The sequence below is a fragment of the Hyalella azteca genome, unplaced genomic scaffold (assembly GCF_000764305.2).
Source record: "Hyalella azteca isolate HAZT.00-mixed unplaced genomic scaffold, Hazt_2.0.2 contig15086, whole genome shotgun sequence".
Taxonomy (NCBI): Eukaryota; Metazoa; Arthropoda; class Malacostraca; order Amphipoda; family Hyalellidae; genus Hyalella; species Hyalella azteca.
This window is the reverse complement of record NW_025944951.1, coordinates 62238-82422: the sequence shown is the minus strand read 5'-3', so window position 1 is coordinate 82422 and position 20185 is coordinate 62238. Positions and strand designations below refer to the sequence as shown.

The 20185-nt window shown below is 38.0% G+C and overlaps 1 protein-coding gene across 1 annotated transcript; it reads left to right on the top strand.

Moving 5' to 3' along the window:
* The first annotated feature begins 403 nt into the window (after window positions 1-403).
* LOC108680662 lies at window positions 404-19444 on the top strand. The gene is made up of 5 exons (XM_018169542.1): window positions 404-421; window positions 10109-10257; window positions 14201-14300; window positions 16612-16731; window positions 17701-19444. Exons 1-5 carry the CDS (start codon window positions 404-406, stop codon window positions 18649-18651), a joined length of 1338 nt encoding a protein of 445 aa, XP_018025031.1. The 3' UTR covers window positions 18652-19444.
* Window positions 19445-20185: the final 741 nt, after the last annotated feature.

Genomic DNA, 20185 nt, shown 5'->3' with positions numbered 1-20185 from the left:
ATTGGTTCATTTCTTATTAGGTTTTCGGTCACGTCTTTACTGTACGTCACTCTCATATAATAGTAGCTGTTTCAGCGTTTAGTAGGCAGTAGGCCTGCCGCAAAATCTTAACATTGAAGAACATTTGCAACATTTTGCGGTCTCGAACTCTCAACACACTGCTACAATTCTGCTGTGCTTAACCGCCCGGCCTCCTTGCCGATTCTGACCAGAACCTGGCGCACAGAGCTAGGATCGAACCCGCACCTCTCTGCGCCAATCTTGGTACTCTGCACCCAAACGTGATTAGAACAATTCCGTACGGGTGCAGCATGGTCCGCTGTGTATTTATTTGCACATGGGTAGAGGTGGGGGGCCTAGCGCATGTAATTTGGAGCTTTTGAAAAGCCGATGCGTCCTCGCGATGGCGTCTGGAGGGAATGTGAGTTGGTTGAAGAGTTTGGGATCATATGTATTTATGGTGGACAACGTTTTGCGTGCTTCTTGGTGGAGGACTGTGATTATTGTGAGAATTTTGCATTGTTCGTGTAGTGTTTGGGAGGATATGAAGTCAGACCAGTGTATATTTGTAATAAATCGGAGGGATTTGTTTTGTACTCCTCCACGCGACAACATTTCTTCTCGCTTCGAGTCCCCAACATGTTGAACATCCTCCCCGATGGCATCGTTGACGCTCCGAGTATTGACGCGTTCAAGAACAGACTAAACAAAGCTATGGAGTAATATATGTTCCGACTTGAAATGCCTAGTACCATAGCAAACCCGGTTGAAGTCTAGTAGCTATTTCAAATCATTGTCAGTTTGGAAAAGATCCGGTCGAAGGACCTGTTTTTAGATCTCCTGTAGACAAGTCACGAAAATTACTTTAATAGGCGACAGGCCACATCTGGCCTATTCTTCAGCGCCGACATCACTATGTTATGCTATGCTTTGTCTTCAATAGTAAACCTTCGTTGAGCTTTTCCCCATGTGTGTTATTGTTAGATCACCTATAAATTTACATGCTTTCCCTCTCCTGTGCAACACATACTATTATTCAATGAGGTTTGAAAAAATCTCGAAAAAGTCGCTCATGCACTCACGTTGAATTTCAATATTATTTTGAATTTTTTATTAATTTTTACTGTTACGATGCAGACATCTCAGGCATGACGCGTGGTTCAGGCGCAGAAATGAATTTTAGATCAAAAATAATTCCGTTTCCCCAAGACGAACAATTACCCTAGCATTTCATATGAAAGCCAATGGTAAATAGTCAAATAATTATCACGATTTGAAAAGAAATAATGAAAAAATAACAGAAAATTCTGTTTAAACGGCCCAATTTTGCCTTAAGCCTAGACTTATACATGTCGAATAAAATTTAAATCGTTTTTGTTAAGCCATACAGGCAGCAGCGCGGATGCTGAAATAATGGCCCTAGTACCCAGTTAAATTTCGGAGACGCATTCTGCGCCGTTATAATCACCGGACCCTTGACTACATAAGCTGAGAGCGTGACGCCGTTTGTGGCTTCCTTGCCTGTATATTTTCCGGCTGGGACGTAGCTTTTCGGGAATCTTCCTTGTTCTCAAAATAAACCTTTTTATTATTTGGTAGAAATCGTGACCGAGATCCGAAATGTAATCTCATTCATTGGTTAAAAATCACTAGAAATTTTCACTCGAATTATTTATTCAATCGTCTACAATGGAATGATAATTTTAAAAACATTTTCTCAACATTTTCTAATTTAGTTAGCGACACGGAAAATTTTAATTTTAAACGAATTCTAATCATCATCTACATCAGGTTTTAATTTATTTATCGAGTTGAATATTTGTTTTCAAATTTTAAATGGGCGAATAGGCTTTCTAGAAAATCCCACAGTTAACTGTATCCTCTTTATTTTCCGGAGAAGTCACATGCAAAATATCTGTTCAGTCAATTTGAGCAATATAGTAATAGTAATAACATAACATAGTGATGTCGGCGCTAAAGAGTAGGCCTGATGTGGCCTGTTGCCGATTCTTAAACTTTTCGTGCCTTTTCACAGAAGATCTAATATCGCTTCATTTGACCGGACCTTTTCATGACTGACGATAGTTTGAAATAGCTACTAGACTTCCACCGGGTTCGATATGGTGCTAGACATTTCAAGTCTGAACATATATTTTTCCATAGCTTTATCTAGTCTGTTCATGAACGCGTTCATACTCGGAGCGCCAACGAATAATGATAATTAAAATAATGCTAATTATTAATTTAGCAATGTAACCCAAGTGGGAGGACGTGACTGAGTTGTCTAAAAGAATAAGCCGGCTTTGTGGCATGGGTTAAATGCTACAGACACGCAATGACACAAAGTGCGTATCGATGATGCGAAGTGTGCAATGAACGTAGCAGACCAGGGCCTATACTTTCAAAAAAGTAATGTGATCGTAAGTTCATCTGCCATTCATTGACGGCCTTTCAAGCAAAATCCATTAATCACAGACAAGAAAATAGAGCGTAAGTACTTACGTTCACTTAGCGAGTTTGAGACTGTAAGAAAAGTAAAGAAATGAGGGAAGTGAAGAAGTGAGAAAAGTGAAGAAGTGAGGGAAGTGAGGGCGGAGTTCACTAAGTTGGCAATGCAGGTGGCTGTCGGTAGCCACCTGCCATGCCTCGACTGCAGTTGGTTCTTAGCCTGTGACTTGCGACATCGTAAGGCTTACGACGTCCTCTCAATAAGCCATCCGTGCGTCAACTTGAGACGTCGTATGGCTTACGACGTCCTCTCAATAAGCCATCCGTGCGTCAACTTGCGACATCGTAAGGCTTACGACGTCCTCTCAATAAGCCATCCGTGCGTCAACTTGAGACATCGTAAGGCTTACGACGTCCTCTCAATAAGCCATCCGCTGTCTCTTATACACATCTAGATGTGTATAAGAGACAGCTGCTACACTTACGACCTCTGCTACACTTACGACCTCTGCTACACTACCACAACCAGACAATTACCGAATATTTTAAAGAAAATTTTGGGGGAAATTGACTAAATTCAAAATTTTACGCGACTTGAAAATGTTTCATGTTTCATGCAGTTAATGACCTTCAAAGAAGAAGTACACTACAGAAGAAGTACACGATACAGTTTAAGAAGTTAAATCTTACTGCACTCCCATAGACTGTTCCTGATAAATTGCGTATTAATATTTATCATTTCCTGAAAAATTATTCAATAACCGATCATTTATACTATGATTTATACGAATAAAAATGCAGCTGTCATAAAGAATTGATGTCACTTGTTTAATTAAATCGCAACGTGGTAAAGGGAACGTGATAAACGTGGTAAAACGGATTAAAGGGAACAGTGAAAATTCACTGTTCCTTTACCACGTTTTACTGATACTACGAACTGACAATGGAGCTGGTCTCCTAAACGTTTTCCATAAAGATATGAATTTTGTGGACTACTCTTTGCTTTTAAATTGTTAGTTAATTTACAACTGTCTTCCAACGCGCGCATTACCACAATAGAAAAAATTATAAAAAAATACAACTCCGGAGATTGCCAGATAATAATCTTGCCTAACAAGAGCTGAAGAAATGCGAAGCATTGGCAAATTATTGTCTGTTGATTAAAAACAATAACTTTGGAGAGATACATTGAGGTTGCCAACATACCCACCATTATCGCTCAGAGATTCCTGAGCAGCAACGAAACGTCAAACCCTCATTGCCATCCTGATTTGTTGTTTTAACATCAAGTGTTCACTTAAAGTGAAATGCACACTCTTAATTATAAATCATTTCTATCATTATTTTAGTCACCATCTCATTCGAAAAGTTTGTTATATTTTTACTGCCTTATTTTACTATCACTATCCGTAAGATAAAAAATTCGCAATGTAACATGAAAAAAATCACAACGCAAAATGGAAAAAAATCTTTGTTTTGAAAATTGACAAACCACATTAAATTACACAAAATCTTCTCAAATTGCAGTTGGAAAAAACGAATTTTTGAAAAATTTCAGTTTATTAATTAACCAGGAAGTTCACATTAATTTGCACTGCATGTGCCGTTTTTGTTACCCTGACATCTGTCTCGCAAGAAACCAGCACATTTTTATTCAGAGTTGCGCTAAAACAGCAATTTTTGTTCTGGTAAAATTTAATGCGGTTATAGTCTTATTGATAAATTTCTGATCAATAAAACTATTTAAATTTGTTGGCGTTGAAGTGGCACGCTGTGAGCATGTCGCCCCTGCATGACGATGTCAGTAGAGTATAGATGCTCTACTGTCACGGGTCTACTGTCTACTGTCACGGGTAGAATAGATGTCTACGGTTTGGTAGTGTTATACAATTAACTTTATCCATACAGTAGTGCTATTGTGTACTTTCGTACATTTATATTAGTAACGAATACATCTGTACTTCCTGACATCTATTTTTTATTTAGATGAAGGTCTCCTGATAGACGCTCCGTTGCCGCGATTTCTTTCAAATCCATTTTGATGGTTGTGAACTAAAATGGACTGAGATGAAAAATAATAGCTGTGACCAAACAAAACTGACGAGTTTTTCGACTCATGTAATGTTATTTCGAATGGTTTAATCATTGCATCCAGACACACTGCTGTCTAAATGACATCTTAACCACCGAAAGCTCATCGGTGGGTAAAGCTAACCACTCCAGGTCCCAAAGCCGGGTCTCTATTATAGAGGGCAAGTCTAAGTTTGCAATTCATCATCATATACATCAGGGCATTCCATATGCAATTCATGCATACGGCAGGCTCTGAGAACCAACTCACCGAGCTGTTCATCTCTGAAATATATTTGTATAGGGAGAACTTTTTGCTACACTCGCTCCAGGTGATCACTTTTCTTGAAGGGACTCCCTCGTCCCAATAGTTTTGACAGAGTCACTTATTGACGTTAACTTCGCTCTTACCTTTTGCCGCAGTTGCTCCCACTAAAAGCTGTGTGTCATTGAGCATCACGCATCCTTGATAGTATGAATTATGCCGACAATTTTCCAGCTATTTGGAATGGTGTAATAGTTCACCGATCCAAGAACTCTTGTTGTGTCAAATATTTTCAGTCTGGCATGAGATTGTGTCGAATTTCTGGAACGTATTGCCTTCCGTCTAGTGACCTCTTGAAAATCTGATTCCAACGACTGAAATTGTATTTTTCTGAGTTCAACGACGAATACCACTCATGTAGAAAACTGATGAGAATTTTGAGTATGAGATTCCCTTCCATATAACGCAAGGGAATTTACGTGTAAAGCCAGACCAAAGCATGACTCTTTAGCCCTTGTGTTGAACTCGCAGCGAAAATCTTGTGTGAAGTCGATACGCTACTCATACATATTTCAACTTCGTGGCAGTGTTTCCAATTACACAAAATATTTTATTCTGCGGACCCAGTAGCAAAGAAATTATCTATAACCTCAGCCTCCTCCCGATCTTTAAGCTTTGTTTTCAAAGCCTTCTATCCAACAAGCAGTTTTAGCTTTCAATTGGCATACTATTAGTTGGTTATCACACACAGAAAATACACATACACATATAAAATTTTCTACAGGCACAATATTTATTTGCATTTAGATTATCTGGCTCACGTTTCTTTGAGTTCTTTTTACCTTGCCTACTCCAAATGTGGCCTACTGTCTATCAAGTCACGAAAAGTATAAGAATCGGCAACAGGCCATGGGCCTTTTTCTTCAGCGCTGAAACTTCTATTCTATTCTATTATATTCTTGTGTCTAATTTTGTCTTACCTTTGTTTGATCTTTGCCTCCTGACCTGCCGCGTGTATTTTTCTTGAAGGAAAGGCATTTAGTCTTCACGATTGTCATGGACTTGACATTCGTCACATAAGGTTCGAAGTGAAAAATCGTTCTCTCATTGTACCCATTTGAGAAGGGAATCGTTGACGCACTCTTAATCTTATTTTTCTTAAGTGGCCATTTTCCTCTCCTACATTCGCTGAGAATCCATGTCCCACACTGAACGCTGCTCTCGTTGAGTACCTCTCGTTGAGCACCTCTCGATGAGTACCTCTCGTTGAGTGCCTCTCTTTGAGTACCTCTCGTTGAGTACCTCTCTTTGAGTACCTCTCGCTTAGTACGTCTCACTGAGTACCTCTCGTTGAAAACGACTATTAAGAGATGCCAGGGCAGCGCACGTCAGTGGACTTCGTGAACCAATTTACTAGCTTTGGACCTGATTTTAATCTGTTCAATTCCCTATAAATGTCTTCTTCTTTGGTTAAGTCCTGGTACAAGATGTTTTAATCAGGACTATCTAAGATGGTTTGGTGGTCCAAGATCGTTTTTTAACCATAAAATGAAGGTTCTAAAAGGGTTTAGCTGTTCAAGATCCTTTTTTAACAATAAAATGAAGGTGATTTTTGAAGTCCCATTTAACATTGAGACGCATGAAATTCATGCGATAAATACATGGCTGAATGCTTGACCACAGTAAGACCTCAACTTCACATTTTTGCCTCAATGACGACCACATTGTTTACCTGCTTGCTGTCCTGCGACTAAAACACTGGCTCTTATAAACAACAGTCACGTCTCTTCCCAACAGTCAAATACGGAACGAAAATAACGCTGTATTACACTATTAACGCTGTTTACACTATTAACGCTGTTTACACTATTAACGCTGTTTACACTATTTCGACCCTTAGATACAGGAACGAATAATTCGAATAATTTTGTTCCAATGTCGCTGCGACATCAGAGATACACTGTTAGAAAAATTACCGTTAACGGTATTCCGGCGTTTCAGTGGCACGTCGGCACGTGAAAAGAAACACCGAGTCGCAGTTTTTATTCTAATTTAACAGTAAAAATCCTTAAAACATCTAATAAAAACGGCAAAACAGTTTATTTTCACGGGGCGACCGGCCACTAGAACGCCAGTGGGACCGTTTTTTCACCGTTTTTTTCTAACAGTGTACCTAAATCTTTGAACGATACTAGTCTAAAGTTTGAATTAGCAGAAATTTAGTAGAAATTAATTAGAGCATGATTATTTAAGCGTATATGATTGAACGCTCTATTACATTCAATAATTATTTATTATCAGTTTATTTGTGCGTGCAGCTTGCGATACCGGACAAGCATTTCGACAAATGAGCCAAATTTCTAGGGCATAATTACATACTTATAGTAATACTAAAATGTTACTATAATAATATATGCTATACTAATATAAAATAATAATATAATAATACCATAATATACTTATAATATTATAATATAATGGTGACGCAACAAGGACGCAGTGATGGCAACAAGGACGTAGTGACGGCAACAAGGGCACCTATTATACCCAAACAAAGTTAATGTCTATTATCACTGTTGAATTTACCACTAAACTGGATGCTGTATTAAATTCTGTTACCTACTGTAAGGTGTTCATTACTCCAGTGTATAATGTACTTCATGTAGTGACGTATCATTGCTCCAGTATATACTGTACTTCGTGTATTGACTTATACTGTATTCATTAATCCGGTATATACTGTACTCCATGTCGTGAATTAAACAGTATTCATTACTCCAGTGTATATTGTACTTCATGTAGTGATGAATTTATATCCCTTGTTTGCTTTAATCGCAAATTAACTAAGAATTTAAAAGCAAAGAAAAGTCCACAAAAATTCATATCTTTATAGAAAATGTTTCGGACTTCTAATTTGTGACTTCTGATTTGTGATTCTAGATTCTACGAACTGACGATGGAGCTGGTCTCCGAAACGTTTTCTATAAAGATATGAATTTTTGTGGACTTTTCTTTGCTTTTAAATTCTTAGTTCATGTAGTGACTTATACTGTATTCTGGTATTCATCAATACAGTATATACTGTACTAATCACATAGTATTATACTGTATTGACTCGTCTAGCTCACAAGCATCATTGTAATGTATTGCAGTGGTCACTACAGTATTTCAGCGTCTAATTGGCCCCGCTCTAATAATCCTTGCAATTATACCGTATTGGCGCGTGTAAAATTAACAAACAAACATTGGCTATAAGCCAATCACTCCTGCCAGCTGGCACTGCTGCTCACCTCCAGCTGCTCTGTAGTTCCCAGGCACAGAATCCTTAAAATGAGAACTTGTTGAGAGGTTCTACAATCTCCGTTGGTTCTAGGATGATTGCAGCATCAACAATCTCCGTTGGTTCTAGGATGATTGCAGCATAAACAATCTCCGTTGGTTCTAGGATGATTGCTGTATCAACGATCTCCTTTGGTTTTACTACATTGTTCACAGCTAATGTTCCACCAATGTTTTAGCTGGAAAAAGTCTGCATATTTTTGCCTAGCGCTCGTCGAGAACGCGCTTGACGCTCGTCGAGAACGCGCTTCACGCTCGTCGAGAACGCGCTTGACGCTCGTCTAGAACGCGCTTGACGCTCGTCGAGAACGCGCTTGACGCACGTTCGTTTATTTACATCTCACGTCTAAGCGGCATCTGCTGAGAGACGCTTTCGTCTCATTTCTTCAGTTCTGGCACTAACGTCACATGAAAGCTTTGTGATGGTTAGGAGCATCAATCAACTAACATAATACGGATTCTTATAATTTCTTTCAAAGTTATATAAGATTTAAAGACATTTCACAAACTCTCTTGGTAACATTAATATTGAAGTTCGGCAATATAACTACTGGTCAAAGTTTCTTTAGAATAATGCATGCATAAATATGTGTTTGTTTCTTCTGTTTAAATCAAATTATTAATTTCTAAGCCTGTATGAATCTCTAATGGCAATAAATATATATTTTTGTGGTTAAATGAATCTTTCCCGAATTCGCCTTATTGGCTTTTTGGTGGCTCGGAGAGCATTTCTGCCACTCAGACTTTTCCGTGTTCATTATCAACAGGAAAAAACGCTTAAATATCATCTTTAAGATTGAATGGAGTAAACTTACATATTTATCAGATTAGATATAGTGAATTCTGAACATATTCGTCTAATTAAACGCTCCTATCACTCATGCGAAGAGAAATATAGAATCTTAGAGTTTATTTAAGTCACCGCAAAACAATCCGTTTTCTCCACTAGAAATGTGTAGCAAAAGTCTACGGTAAATGAAAAGCTCATTTAAGATGATTTTTTTGACGACATGAAAAAACTAACTTACTATTCCTTTAGCCAACGCTCGAAAACATTAAAATAAGTTTGTGTCCTGTGTCTTTATGCCTATAATATTGGTACTATTGTTTCGCGACTAGAATGGTTGAACATATATTAGGCATGAAGCTATTTAATGTCTTCATTATCAATGGTGTCGGATGACTTGTAATATTTTAGAATATTTCGTCGGCTTTTACATGTGCATGCACTGAACATTCATGCAATGTATGTTCCACTGAATATTAGTAATTAGTATAAACATTTTCAATGTTGTTAATATTCAATGTTGATTAGCACCATTTGTATATAGAGCTCCGTCGCTAATTGTTTGGACGAGAACAGACATTAGGATGTGAATGTATGTTCAATTTTAATAATATTCAATGGTTATAACACCATTTGTATTTAGAGCTCCATCAGATGAGAACAGACATAGAGAACAGACGTCGGACGAGAACAGACAAAGAGAACAGACGTAGGACGAGAACAGACATATAGAGAACAGACGTTGGTCGAGAACAGACATAGAGAACAGACGTCGGACGAGAACAGTCATATAGAACAGACGTCGGACGAGAACAGACATAGAGAACAGACGTTGGACGAGAACAGACATAGAGAACAGACGTCAGACGAGAACAGACATAGAGAACAGACGTCGGACGAGAACAGACATGGAGAAAAGACTTCGGACGAGAACAGACATAGAGAACAGTTGTCGGACGAGAACAGAACAAACAATAAGAAATAAATGTACGTTGGTGTCCCGCAGTTGTTTGTGTCCCGTTTGTGAAGTGTCCCGTAGTGTCCCGTTTGTGAAGTGTCCCGTTGGTGTCCCGCAGTTGCTTGTGTCCCGTTTGTGAAGTGTCCCGTTGTGTCCCGTTTGTGAAGTGTCCCGTAGTGTCCCTTTTGTGAAGTGTCCCGTATGTGTCCCGTTTGTGAAGTGTCCCGTTTGTGTCCCGCAGGTGCTTGTAGGCACCCCCGCGGAGTCGGTGCTCAAGAAAGGTGACGTCATCACCAAGATTGGGGCGCGGGGCACCCACGGTCTGAGCCATCAGCAGGCCGTCGAGCTCTTCAACAGCGCCGGCAACCAGATCGAGGTGACCTTCAAGAGGTGGGTCACATGACACACTTAGTGTCGTTTAGTTACCTCCATGAATGGGTCACATGACACACTTAGTTACCTTTATGAAGTTGTTCACATGACACACTTAGTTACCTCTATGAAGTGGGTCACCTGACACACTTAGTGGCCAATGTTGTATTGGTGATTCGAGGGAAACTAACCCGGAGTACATTTAAAATTATAAAATGTGTAAAAAAATAATCTAGGCTACTATGAACAATTTCCTGAAATATTTTTAACCTAATTCTACAATTCACATCGAAATGTAAAACCTCGTAACAGCACAAAAAATATACTATAAACAAATAACCAAAAAGTCACAAGTGAATATCGATGTAAGCAAATAAGCTTTGCAAGCGACAACGGCTGCACATAATTACAACTTGAGTTTTTTAAGCAGAAAACGGAAATTTGCTAGAGCAAAACATTTCATTCACTATTGATAAAGCTGATTACAATATCGCAATAAAATAAACGAGCAGCAACGATGAAAGTATCAATAAAATAATTCATAACTGATACAACTGTAAACAAACACATCATTAGAAGAAAACTTGTTACATATTCCAGTGCGAATTAATATTGCGTAAAAATAAAATCACAGAATATTGCCTTCAAAAAAAAGTTGGGAGCTATCCCATGTTAAACCATATCAGTATTGTACACAATGACGGACTGTTGTAGGGGATTTTCCTCCCTACGCACGAGGATATTCCTCTTTCAGAAATAGCCTTCATTCACTAAAATTTAGGGAAAGGGAGTTGAAACAAATGAACATGAATCGCGGTAGTTTTAATCTAAATTAAACAGTTGTTGGTACAGCATTCGGAGTTAATGCAGATTCCGCTTCAGACGAGTAAATTTATTTTAAGAAAGCAGCGTTTACGAGCGAGGTCGACGCCAGAAGTTTACAAGGAAGTCATACTGTTCTAAATTGAAACTTGAATTACAATTAAGCTATGAATTTTCGGGCACTTTGTATTCCCAGTAATTTCAATATTAGTTCGAATTCAAGAGTGTAGCTCACCTTATTTAATTGAAAATAAGTGCACCACACTGGTGCTCTCAGACGATAATGGCAATACGTGTAAGATTAAAGGCAATTGAATAAATTTAGGTGCGGTAGCTCAAATTAAGTGTCACCATAGGTTTAAAGGGTAGATCACTTTAGCCACAGGCCACTTCACGTTCAATTGATGGGAACAAACGAAGTTCCAAATAAGATTTTGAGCAATTTTTGTAGGTTTTAAGTAATTCAAGTAATTTAAGTTGCAAAGTTCTACATTTAAAGTTTTACTACGCGATTGAACTAGCCGGCCAAAGCGTTCCGAAAGAAGTGAAAAAACGCATGCACCCCAAACTCAAAATTTAAACAAAGCAAAGGTTGTGCACAACAACTTAACACCTCTAAAATTAATTAGGAAACTATGGCGTAGAAACATTTATAAGATCTCGTTACGACCGCACGCTTTGAATTTAAGGTAAGCATTGTTTTTTAGTAGCTGCGACTCTGTCCTTTAATAGGCAGAACAAGATCTTGTTCTTCTACGCAACTGACTCAGTAATAAGGTTGAAAATTATTTCCAACACTGTGCCGCTTCCTTTGACTTCTAAATGAACCGGTATGTTGAAGCGTTCGTCCCTTGCATTGTGGGAATGCTGGGTAAAAACAATGGAAAATACCGATGTACGAATGCAATCATTGTAGGGAAAATCACTCTTCATGATCTTAAATCTGAAATTCATAGGGATCGTTCAGTAAAGACTCCTGGTCTCGGAATTGTTGCATTGAGAAGAATATCGGTACAACAATGCAATAATTGGCACAGAACAAAAGACGATACGATGGGAAATATCTCCCATAATGAAGTTACACTACGTGACAATAGATGTGTCCCGAATAAAATGGAACGTTACGAGACTGATATATATAAGTATGCGAGATATACGCGTGTGGGCTGAAAGTAATATTCAATTTAGACAAAAACGAATTCATTAAAGATAAAACAGTTTATCTCTATATTATTAATCCGCAATTAGGCAGATATGGCAATTAGCAGCCATTACAACTTGGCAGTTAATTTAGGGGCATAAAAGTTCTGAAAACTGTACACAATTTATTAACCAGTGAACTATAATTCTCCATGAACTTTAGTTATCTATATTTAAAATGTATTAAAACATCCTCTTGTTGGTCAAGTAACAGGCTACTTGCCGCCACCCGCTCTCAGATGCAGCCAGTTATATTAATGTATACATGGCCCGTATTATGGTATTAGGATCACTCTGTATTATGGTATATGGTATTAGGATCACTCTGTATTATGGTATATGGTATTAGGATCACTCTGTATTATGGTATATGGTATTAGAATCACTCTGTATTATGGTATTAGGATCACTCTGTATTATGGTATTAGAATCACTCTGTTTGGATCATATTGTAGCTTGCAACGCTCTGTCCTAATCACCTAAATTCACGTTCAGCTCCACTCGGAGCCACTTATTCCTAAATTAGAGGCGGTTAGTAGTTGTTGTTGTGGTTTCCCGGTCTCATTTTTACAAGAGACCTTTAGTTAGTAGTTGCCAGACAAAGTTGCCAGGTTAGTAGTTGCCAGACAAAGTTGCCAGGTTAGTAGTTGCCCGACAAAGTTGCCAGGTTAGTAGTTGCCCGACAAAGTTGCCAGGTTAGTAGTTGCCCGACAAAGTTGCCAGGTTAGTAGTTGCCAGACAAAGTGGCTACCACAACCGGGACTTTGCGAGCATGTATTCTATGGCCTTACAAATTTCCTCTGATGCAAGAAGTAGACTTACACGATTTAATTTTACGTAGTGTAATATTTGAAATACTGATCACGTTGAAAATATGTAAATTCAAAAAATTTTATTGTTCCTAGATTATTCCGGAAAATCTCATTTCGGTATTTTCCCGGTTTGCATAAGAGAGAGTTGAAATTTTCTCGATTTTTATCTCTATTAGGAAGAAGCTTCTCGTGTCGCCTCGTCTCATATACAAAAGTCCTAAACGCAGGAGTGAATACGTGCACTTTTAGAATTTGCAAGTGGCTATTTAATTCTATATTTGGCGACACCGGACATTGTCTCCATCCTATTCCTCTGCCGCAACATTGACCGCAACGACTTACTTAGTTACAACGACCTGATTACTAATCTCCTTGAAAATTTTGAAAAGAACTAGGAATAAAAATCTAGTTAAAGTAAGTAATCTAGTTATGCTCATTGCGAAGCAAAAATAACAAACCTAAACCAAAGAAGACAAGAGCCCTTATGGAAAAATCTGTATTTACCACCTGCTAGGCATGTTGTTGACCGCAACGTTAGCTCCTGCGTCTCATTTCAAAATGCATCAAACCGTAAAATCCTGCCTGTCGTATTAATTTTAGCTAAATGGCTTACCTTAAATTATTGGTTGCCTCTTTTTAAATATTATACAATATTTTGAAATCAAAATTTTTAACCTTATATCACACTTGCTGGAATTCGCCCCATGACCGTTCCCTCTTGTTCCCCATAAGCAAGCGGCCGGCAAGCCCAGCCAACTATATGAAATATATTTATTTGGGAAATAATTCAGTGTACAAACGACTGTTATTTTTTTATTACATATTTTTGATTTGAAAATTTATTTGTATGTTTCTTACAAATTATGCAAATTATTACTGTGATAGGCAGATAGATAATCAGCGTAAAAATGACTGTTATTTTATTTTTTATTACATATTTTTGATTGGAAAATTTATCTGTATATTTCCTCTAAATTATTACTTTATTACTTTTATATTTTAATAGATAATCATAAAATGTGTTGAGCTTTACATTGAAAATATTCAAACAGTGTTTTTAAGGTTCTATCGAATGAAATTTCTACCAAAGTTTATTATATAAAACAATTGATATTATTTCATGGCAGGTCCGGGGGCGCCGCGCCCTCCCCCGCCCCCTCCGTCCTCTCCGCCCTCCACGCCTCCACCGCCGTCAGAACCGCGCAACCCGCGCCCCCCAGCGCCGAGGTGAGGGGTGGGGGTGAGGGTTAGTTAAGGGATTAATAAATTAAATTATTAGTCATAATTATTTAATTGATGAATTATGATGAAATTAAATAAATAAAATAAATAAATAAATAGAATAAATTAAATAAATAATAAAATTAAAGAAAAATTAAATTATTAATTATAAATTTTTGGCAACCTGTTAAGAACAAAATTTGATGAAGAATAAGTAATGATTTTAAAATAAAATTTATTTTAATGACTTTAATATGTTCGTTTTTTACTGGGAGCGGCATCTATTTTCGATAAAACAAATTTGATTTTAATGATGGTTTGGTTAGAATTTACTTTCCTACTTAAAACAAAATTTCCTTCTTAATTTTCAGCAACAATTCTTGCTCATAAGGGTTTTTTAATTATNCAGAGTTTGGTGATACTGTGCACCCTGTCTCGTACACTGACACTGTGTAATGGTGCCTTGTCAGTGTAGCAGAGAGGCGCATTTTCAGTGTACTGTGTACACTGTCTCGCACACTGACACTGTGTAATGGTGCCTTGTCAGTGTAGCAGAGTTTGGCGATACTGCGCACACTGTCTCGTACACTGACACTGTGCAATGGTGCCTTGTCAGTGTAGAAGAGTTGATGATACTGCGCACAATGTCTCGTACACTGACACTGCCTAACGGTGCAGCAATGTCAGCATACCTGATTGAAGTGATACTGTGCACTCAGTATCCCGAGATACTGACGAATGGTGTTTCTTCTACGTTTCGATAGAAGAAACATATTCTAAACACTGACGCATACATTGGAAGTTGACCCTGAAACATTTAGGATTCTACGGTTGATATCAACATTTTATTCTATAATGCACCCAGGCTGTCATTCACGACATTGGATACTAACGTGAAATCAGTTAATTAATCTTACAATGAAATTGAAAATTTATTAAGTCAAGTCAGCATATTCAATACTAACTAAGTTACCATGCACCTATTAGGTAGTATATTAGTATACTGCCATCGGTGCTTATGTTTTATATTCCTCTGTTATCTAACTTATTTGATATCCTGTACACTAATGTTAAGAGTTTTACGCCATTCACTCATGCACTGTCAATTTTCAGTCAATTCAATAGCCTGACGTATTGTTCATGTTGAACTATCATTTACGCGACACTACAAGGAATCATTCCAATTCTTTTAAAAAAATTACCATGCTTTAAAATTAAATAAATGTTGATTTGATGTTGTTGATGTTCCAAAACAACCACGAATTTACTTTAAACTTAAGTGCGTGAAAAAGCACCTGAATATTTAACATGAAATGTGTATAATTAGGCAGAAATGAAAGTGTGGACTTAGATTCGGGAAGAAATACAGATAAAAATTAATTAAAAAAATTCCCATTTACTCATTTCACAAATGATAGTTAAATGTTAGGTCCGTTATCCGTATAGTTTTTTTCTAGATAGTTAAATGTTAGTTGTGTTATCCGTAGAGTTTTGTGGTTGGAGTAACTGTGAAGCATGGGATGCAGATCTTTATATTTGTCAGACATTGTATACATATTATTTTAAAGGCATGCTAAAATATAATGACACTCATTTCTCAACCTTCCTCATGGACCTACGCTAGAAGTTTACAATTCATCTATAAAATAGATTCAAACTTAATATAAAAATATTTATATAACAGCCGTAATATAAACCTATATATTCTCGCAATTTAACTTACACTGTCATGATAAATGATGAATTAAACTATATAAGTAAAAAAACATGCAAGGATCACTTGACGGAACGTGGCCCTTCAAAATAAATGTACTGGCATCTTTCATGAAAATCTCTAATAAACGATTATTTAAGTCAATTGTTTATTCGAGATTTTCTGGAAGTCAATGAAGTTGTTTCAGGTAGTCAAGAATGTTTCAATAATAATTAGTATTCCTAATAATATAATAATAATATTCGTCAATAAATTCAATAATTTCAATAATTCTGTCCTGTTGGAAAATCGGCCAATTTTCTGTCAAAGACCCCAAATCTTTCCTAAACCTCCCTTACTTTTCATAGAAATCCAATTCACATGCACCTAACTCCTTCTTCCTCTATACTGACAATCTTCTGCACATGTAAATCTTAGTAATAGATAATTCACGCAACCACAAGAAACTCTTATTCCCGGACAGACAAATCTAACTAAGAACTGCCCATTACCTTAGAACCCTGTCTCTTAACCTAAACCTAACCATTAATTATCTTCAAAAGCCGACTGATCCCCAGAACTCTTCCATGCCTTCAGAACTCCTAGTTTTCCTGGTCCCCACAGAACCCGTCGGTGCAAGCCTTGCCCAGAACCACTTTCGTCCTCAAGTCAGAACTCCCTGCCAATTTTTCAGCTCCCACCGTCGCGACTGATGATTCTGACAAGTTCTCAGTACAGAACCAGGTAACCTGGTATCCCTCGGTTCATCAAGAACCCTCATTTTCATTTTATCTATTTGGATCGCCCAGAACCATTAAGTCGTTCTCGGTTATCCCATCACTTACAAAAGAATTCAATTCTTTTTCTTTATTACATCTTCCGTTCTACCCCCTCACAATACGGTCCTTGATTGCCTATTTACCTTATACATAACCAGTGTATTTCAGTCCATACTTTACAATTTTAAACGCATATCTCCAAAGCAATAAATCCCTATTAGTATGGTTTACATTTCATTATTTTTAGAAACAAGTTTAGCCCACATTATTATCTTAATTTTCCTTCTAACATATTTAAATAAAAATATATAGATGATTTGTTTCTTTTGTTGTGTTATTTTTAGCATTCTTTTAGGGCAAACTTCAAATCGCATAATTCTTTGTAGAGTTAACTGTTACTTTTTTGTTTCTGAGATTACTTAATTGTTAAAATTTGCTTAATCCTAACTTTGAAGTTCCTCAAAGCTCAAACTTTCCCCAAACCTTTAAAGCCTACTTTTCTTTCCAATACGTTTTGGAACTAATTGCCTACTTTCTAGTTGGTTTTTTATTGCTCTATGGGTGTGCCTTCATTCAATATTTGAATATAAATCAAATTCCTTCTTCCTGCAGGTGAATTATTCTACAGAATTTTATTTCGTATAAAATATGACAGTTACGAATTTCAATTGACCCGATATCGGGATTTCAAATTAGAGCCAGATACCCGACGTACGTGGATCGATTCTGCACCATCATTTCGTGAATGTAACCTACTTCGTCTACTCAACAATATTTGTTTCTTTATTCAAAAGCTCACTCCACGTTACGAAATTATCTATAGTCCTTAAGGGGAACCAAATACGTCGGTTGAGTCAATAAAAAGGATTTACCTGCGATCCCATTATATAAATCCACTTACCTAAACCCACTTTGAGAACTAACGTCCTCTCAGCCTTACCGCACAACCCCCCTGGTTCAACCGACCGCCAAAGCCATCACTGAGCTCGGTATCGGAAGCTACACTCACCTCCGTCTTCAGGAGGAAATTTGTTCAGGGGTTCGTGAACCCCAACTTGTGCCCGTGACCCCTGCTCAGGCCAACGCACTCAAAGCTAACGAATACATCATGAAGCAAAAGGTACGATCCTTCTTCGTTGTCCCCAGGGCAAGGTCTCCGGACCCTTCTGTGTCCATCCGCAGCTTGTTGCGACCCACCCCGGTGTTCAGAAATCGTCCGACATGGAGAGAGAGCACTACAATATCAAGCATAGGCAAGAATGCATTCAAGATAGGTGGTCAGATGATAGCCCTTAGGCCAACTAAGGTGCGTCTTGGTGCTTCACGAGTAACTAAGTTTGCTCCTAAACAGTTATTGTCACCGAGCATGTGGCGCAGTATGTTGAAGAACACCCCAGTAAAGGAGGTCAAGAAGAAACCAGTTAAGAAGGAGCGAGAAGCTCTTCCTGAAATAACTTTACGTAAAGAGAAAGTTATTCGGGTGGCGACAAGAGATATTCTAGAGGAATATTGTAACCAGACAGTCAAGGAAGGACTAACTGGCAAAAAGTTTAAGCCCCGTAACCTCAAAGTCAAAACTCACGAAGGGATTGTCGGACCCGCTAGAGCCACCGAGGTCAAGGTGCTGTTCCTCGAAGGCAAAAGGAACATTTCCGTCACTATAGTTATACGAAAATTCGAGGAATATGAAAGTTTTTTCACAGTCGGGGATAAAAGCGTACTGCCCCCTGGTCCTTGTGCATCTTTCACTTTCTCGCTTGACTACAAGAATGGCATGACTAAGAACCATCCGAAAGTTCTTCCACCTCCGACGTTCCAGTCCATAGACGTTCAGGAGACTGTCAGCATCTGCGTTACTGGCGATGCCAACGCTATAGAAGCGTGATTTCTTTATGAACATTAGATAGTCTTACTTTTATGATCGTAGATTATTCATATTAAATTAAAGATCTAATTAAATTTCCTCATGCATCTAAATTGAGACACTTATATTACATTGTTTAGTATATGAGTCCTTTGAAAATTGGATATTCAAACGATCGAACATTTCGAACAAAAGACAAACTTCAACTTGGACGCTGGTAAACTCCGTTCTCGGAGACGCCACGCGGATGATTTATATCCCGAGGAGTTGAAAATTAATCGCAAAAAATTCAGCAAATGCTTGTTGTATTGCCGAATTGTTCTCTCTCCTTGCCGGACGAATTTCAAGCAGAAGCACCCTGCACTGCAAAATTGCCCCTGTCAACTCCGCTTCTGCCAACTCCGTTCCTGTCAACTCCCCTTCTGCCAACTTCGCTTCTGTCTCCGTCTCCACGCTCGTATATTAACGCGTCAACCATCGCCTCTGTCAAGTTCCCTTCTGTCTGCCGTCTCTTCGCTCGTATTAACACGTCAACCATCGCCTCTGTCAACTTCGCTTCTGTTTGCCGTCTTCACGCTCGTATATTAACACGTCAAGCATCGCCTCTGTCAACTTCCCTTCTGTCTACCGTCTCCACGCTCGTATTAACACGTCAACCATCGCCTCTGTCAACTTCGCTTCTGTCTACCGTCTATAACCCAAGCTGCCACCTATAATGCTATAAAAATAATTGTGTCCTTATGTTGAGGTTGCTTTTGTCTTCTGTTTTTTCCTGTATTAATTTCTGAATTAATAAATTAATGTTTCTCTGTCTACTCATTGTCAGTGTATGTTTGGGGCTTGCAGTGCTTGTCGGTGTATGTTTATAGCGTCCATTGTATGTGTGCTGTAAGACTTGCTTAATTAATTGGATTATGTGTAAATCAGTGTTTATAATGCACATGTTATAATGTATGTATGTATGTATGTATGAATGGGTACGCATATATAATTTCCGCACTATCAACTGTTTACGTGGATTTGTCAGTGTATGGACTATAATTCGCAGTTTATCGTCTGAAAATTTATGATTATATCAGAAAGTCAGTGTCAGTCCGAATTATTTGTCACTTTTCGTGTATGGACACCAGTGTTCATCATTGTATGAAAGTAGCGTCCAAAGTTTTCAGTGTACCCATGCGCCATAAATTTTTTTATATGCATGTATACTCGTCCCGTCATCAGTGTATATCCTGTATATCATCAGTGTTTGGAGAGCAACAAACGACGTTACGAGCGCGTATGGAAGATGTCAAGACGTACGTCAATAAAGCGAGCGAAGTGTCGTCTTTCTTTTTCTTCCCTACGCCGGCTTGGGTTTTTTCCTACCCCATGCATCTGCCAGCGGGCACTCAACTATATTACAATTTTTATTAATTAGGAAACTTAGTCTTGAAGCACCATATATTTACGAAGCTTTACGCGAATAAAAATGGCAGTTCCAAATTAAAAATTTGGATTTGATGGTTGATCCAAGAGTTATATCGGGCGTATTATCAAAAATATCATTCATGAC

Coding starts and splice junctions, on each gene's coding strand:
- LOC108680662 (XM_018169542.1), top strand. Junction 10,258..14,200: donor ATCGAGGTGACCTTCAAGAG/GTGGGTCACATG, acceptor ATTTCATGGCAG/GTCCGGGGGCGCCGCGCCCT. Junction 16,732..17,700: donor AGTTCTCAGTACAGAACCAG/GTAACCTGGTAT, acceptor ACGTCCTCTCAG/CCTTACCGCACAACCCCCCT.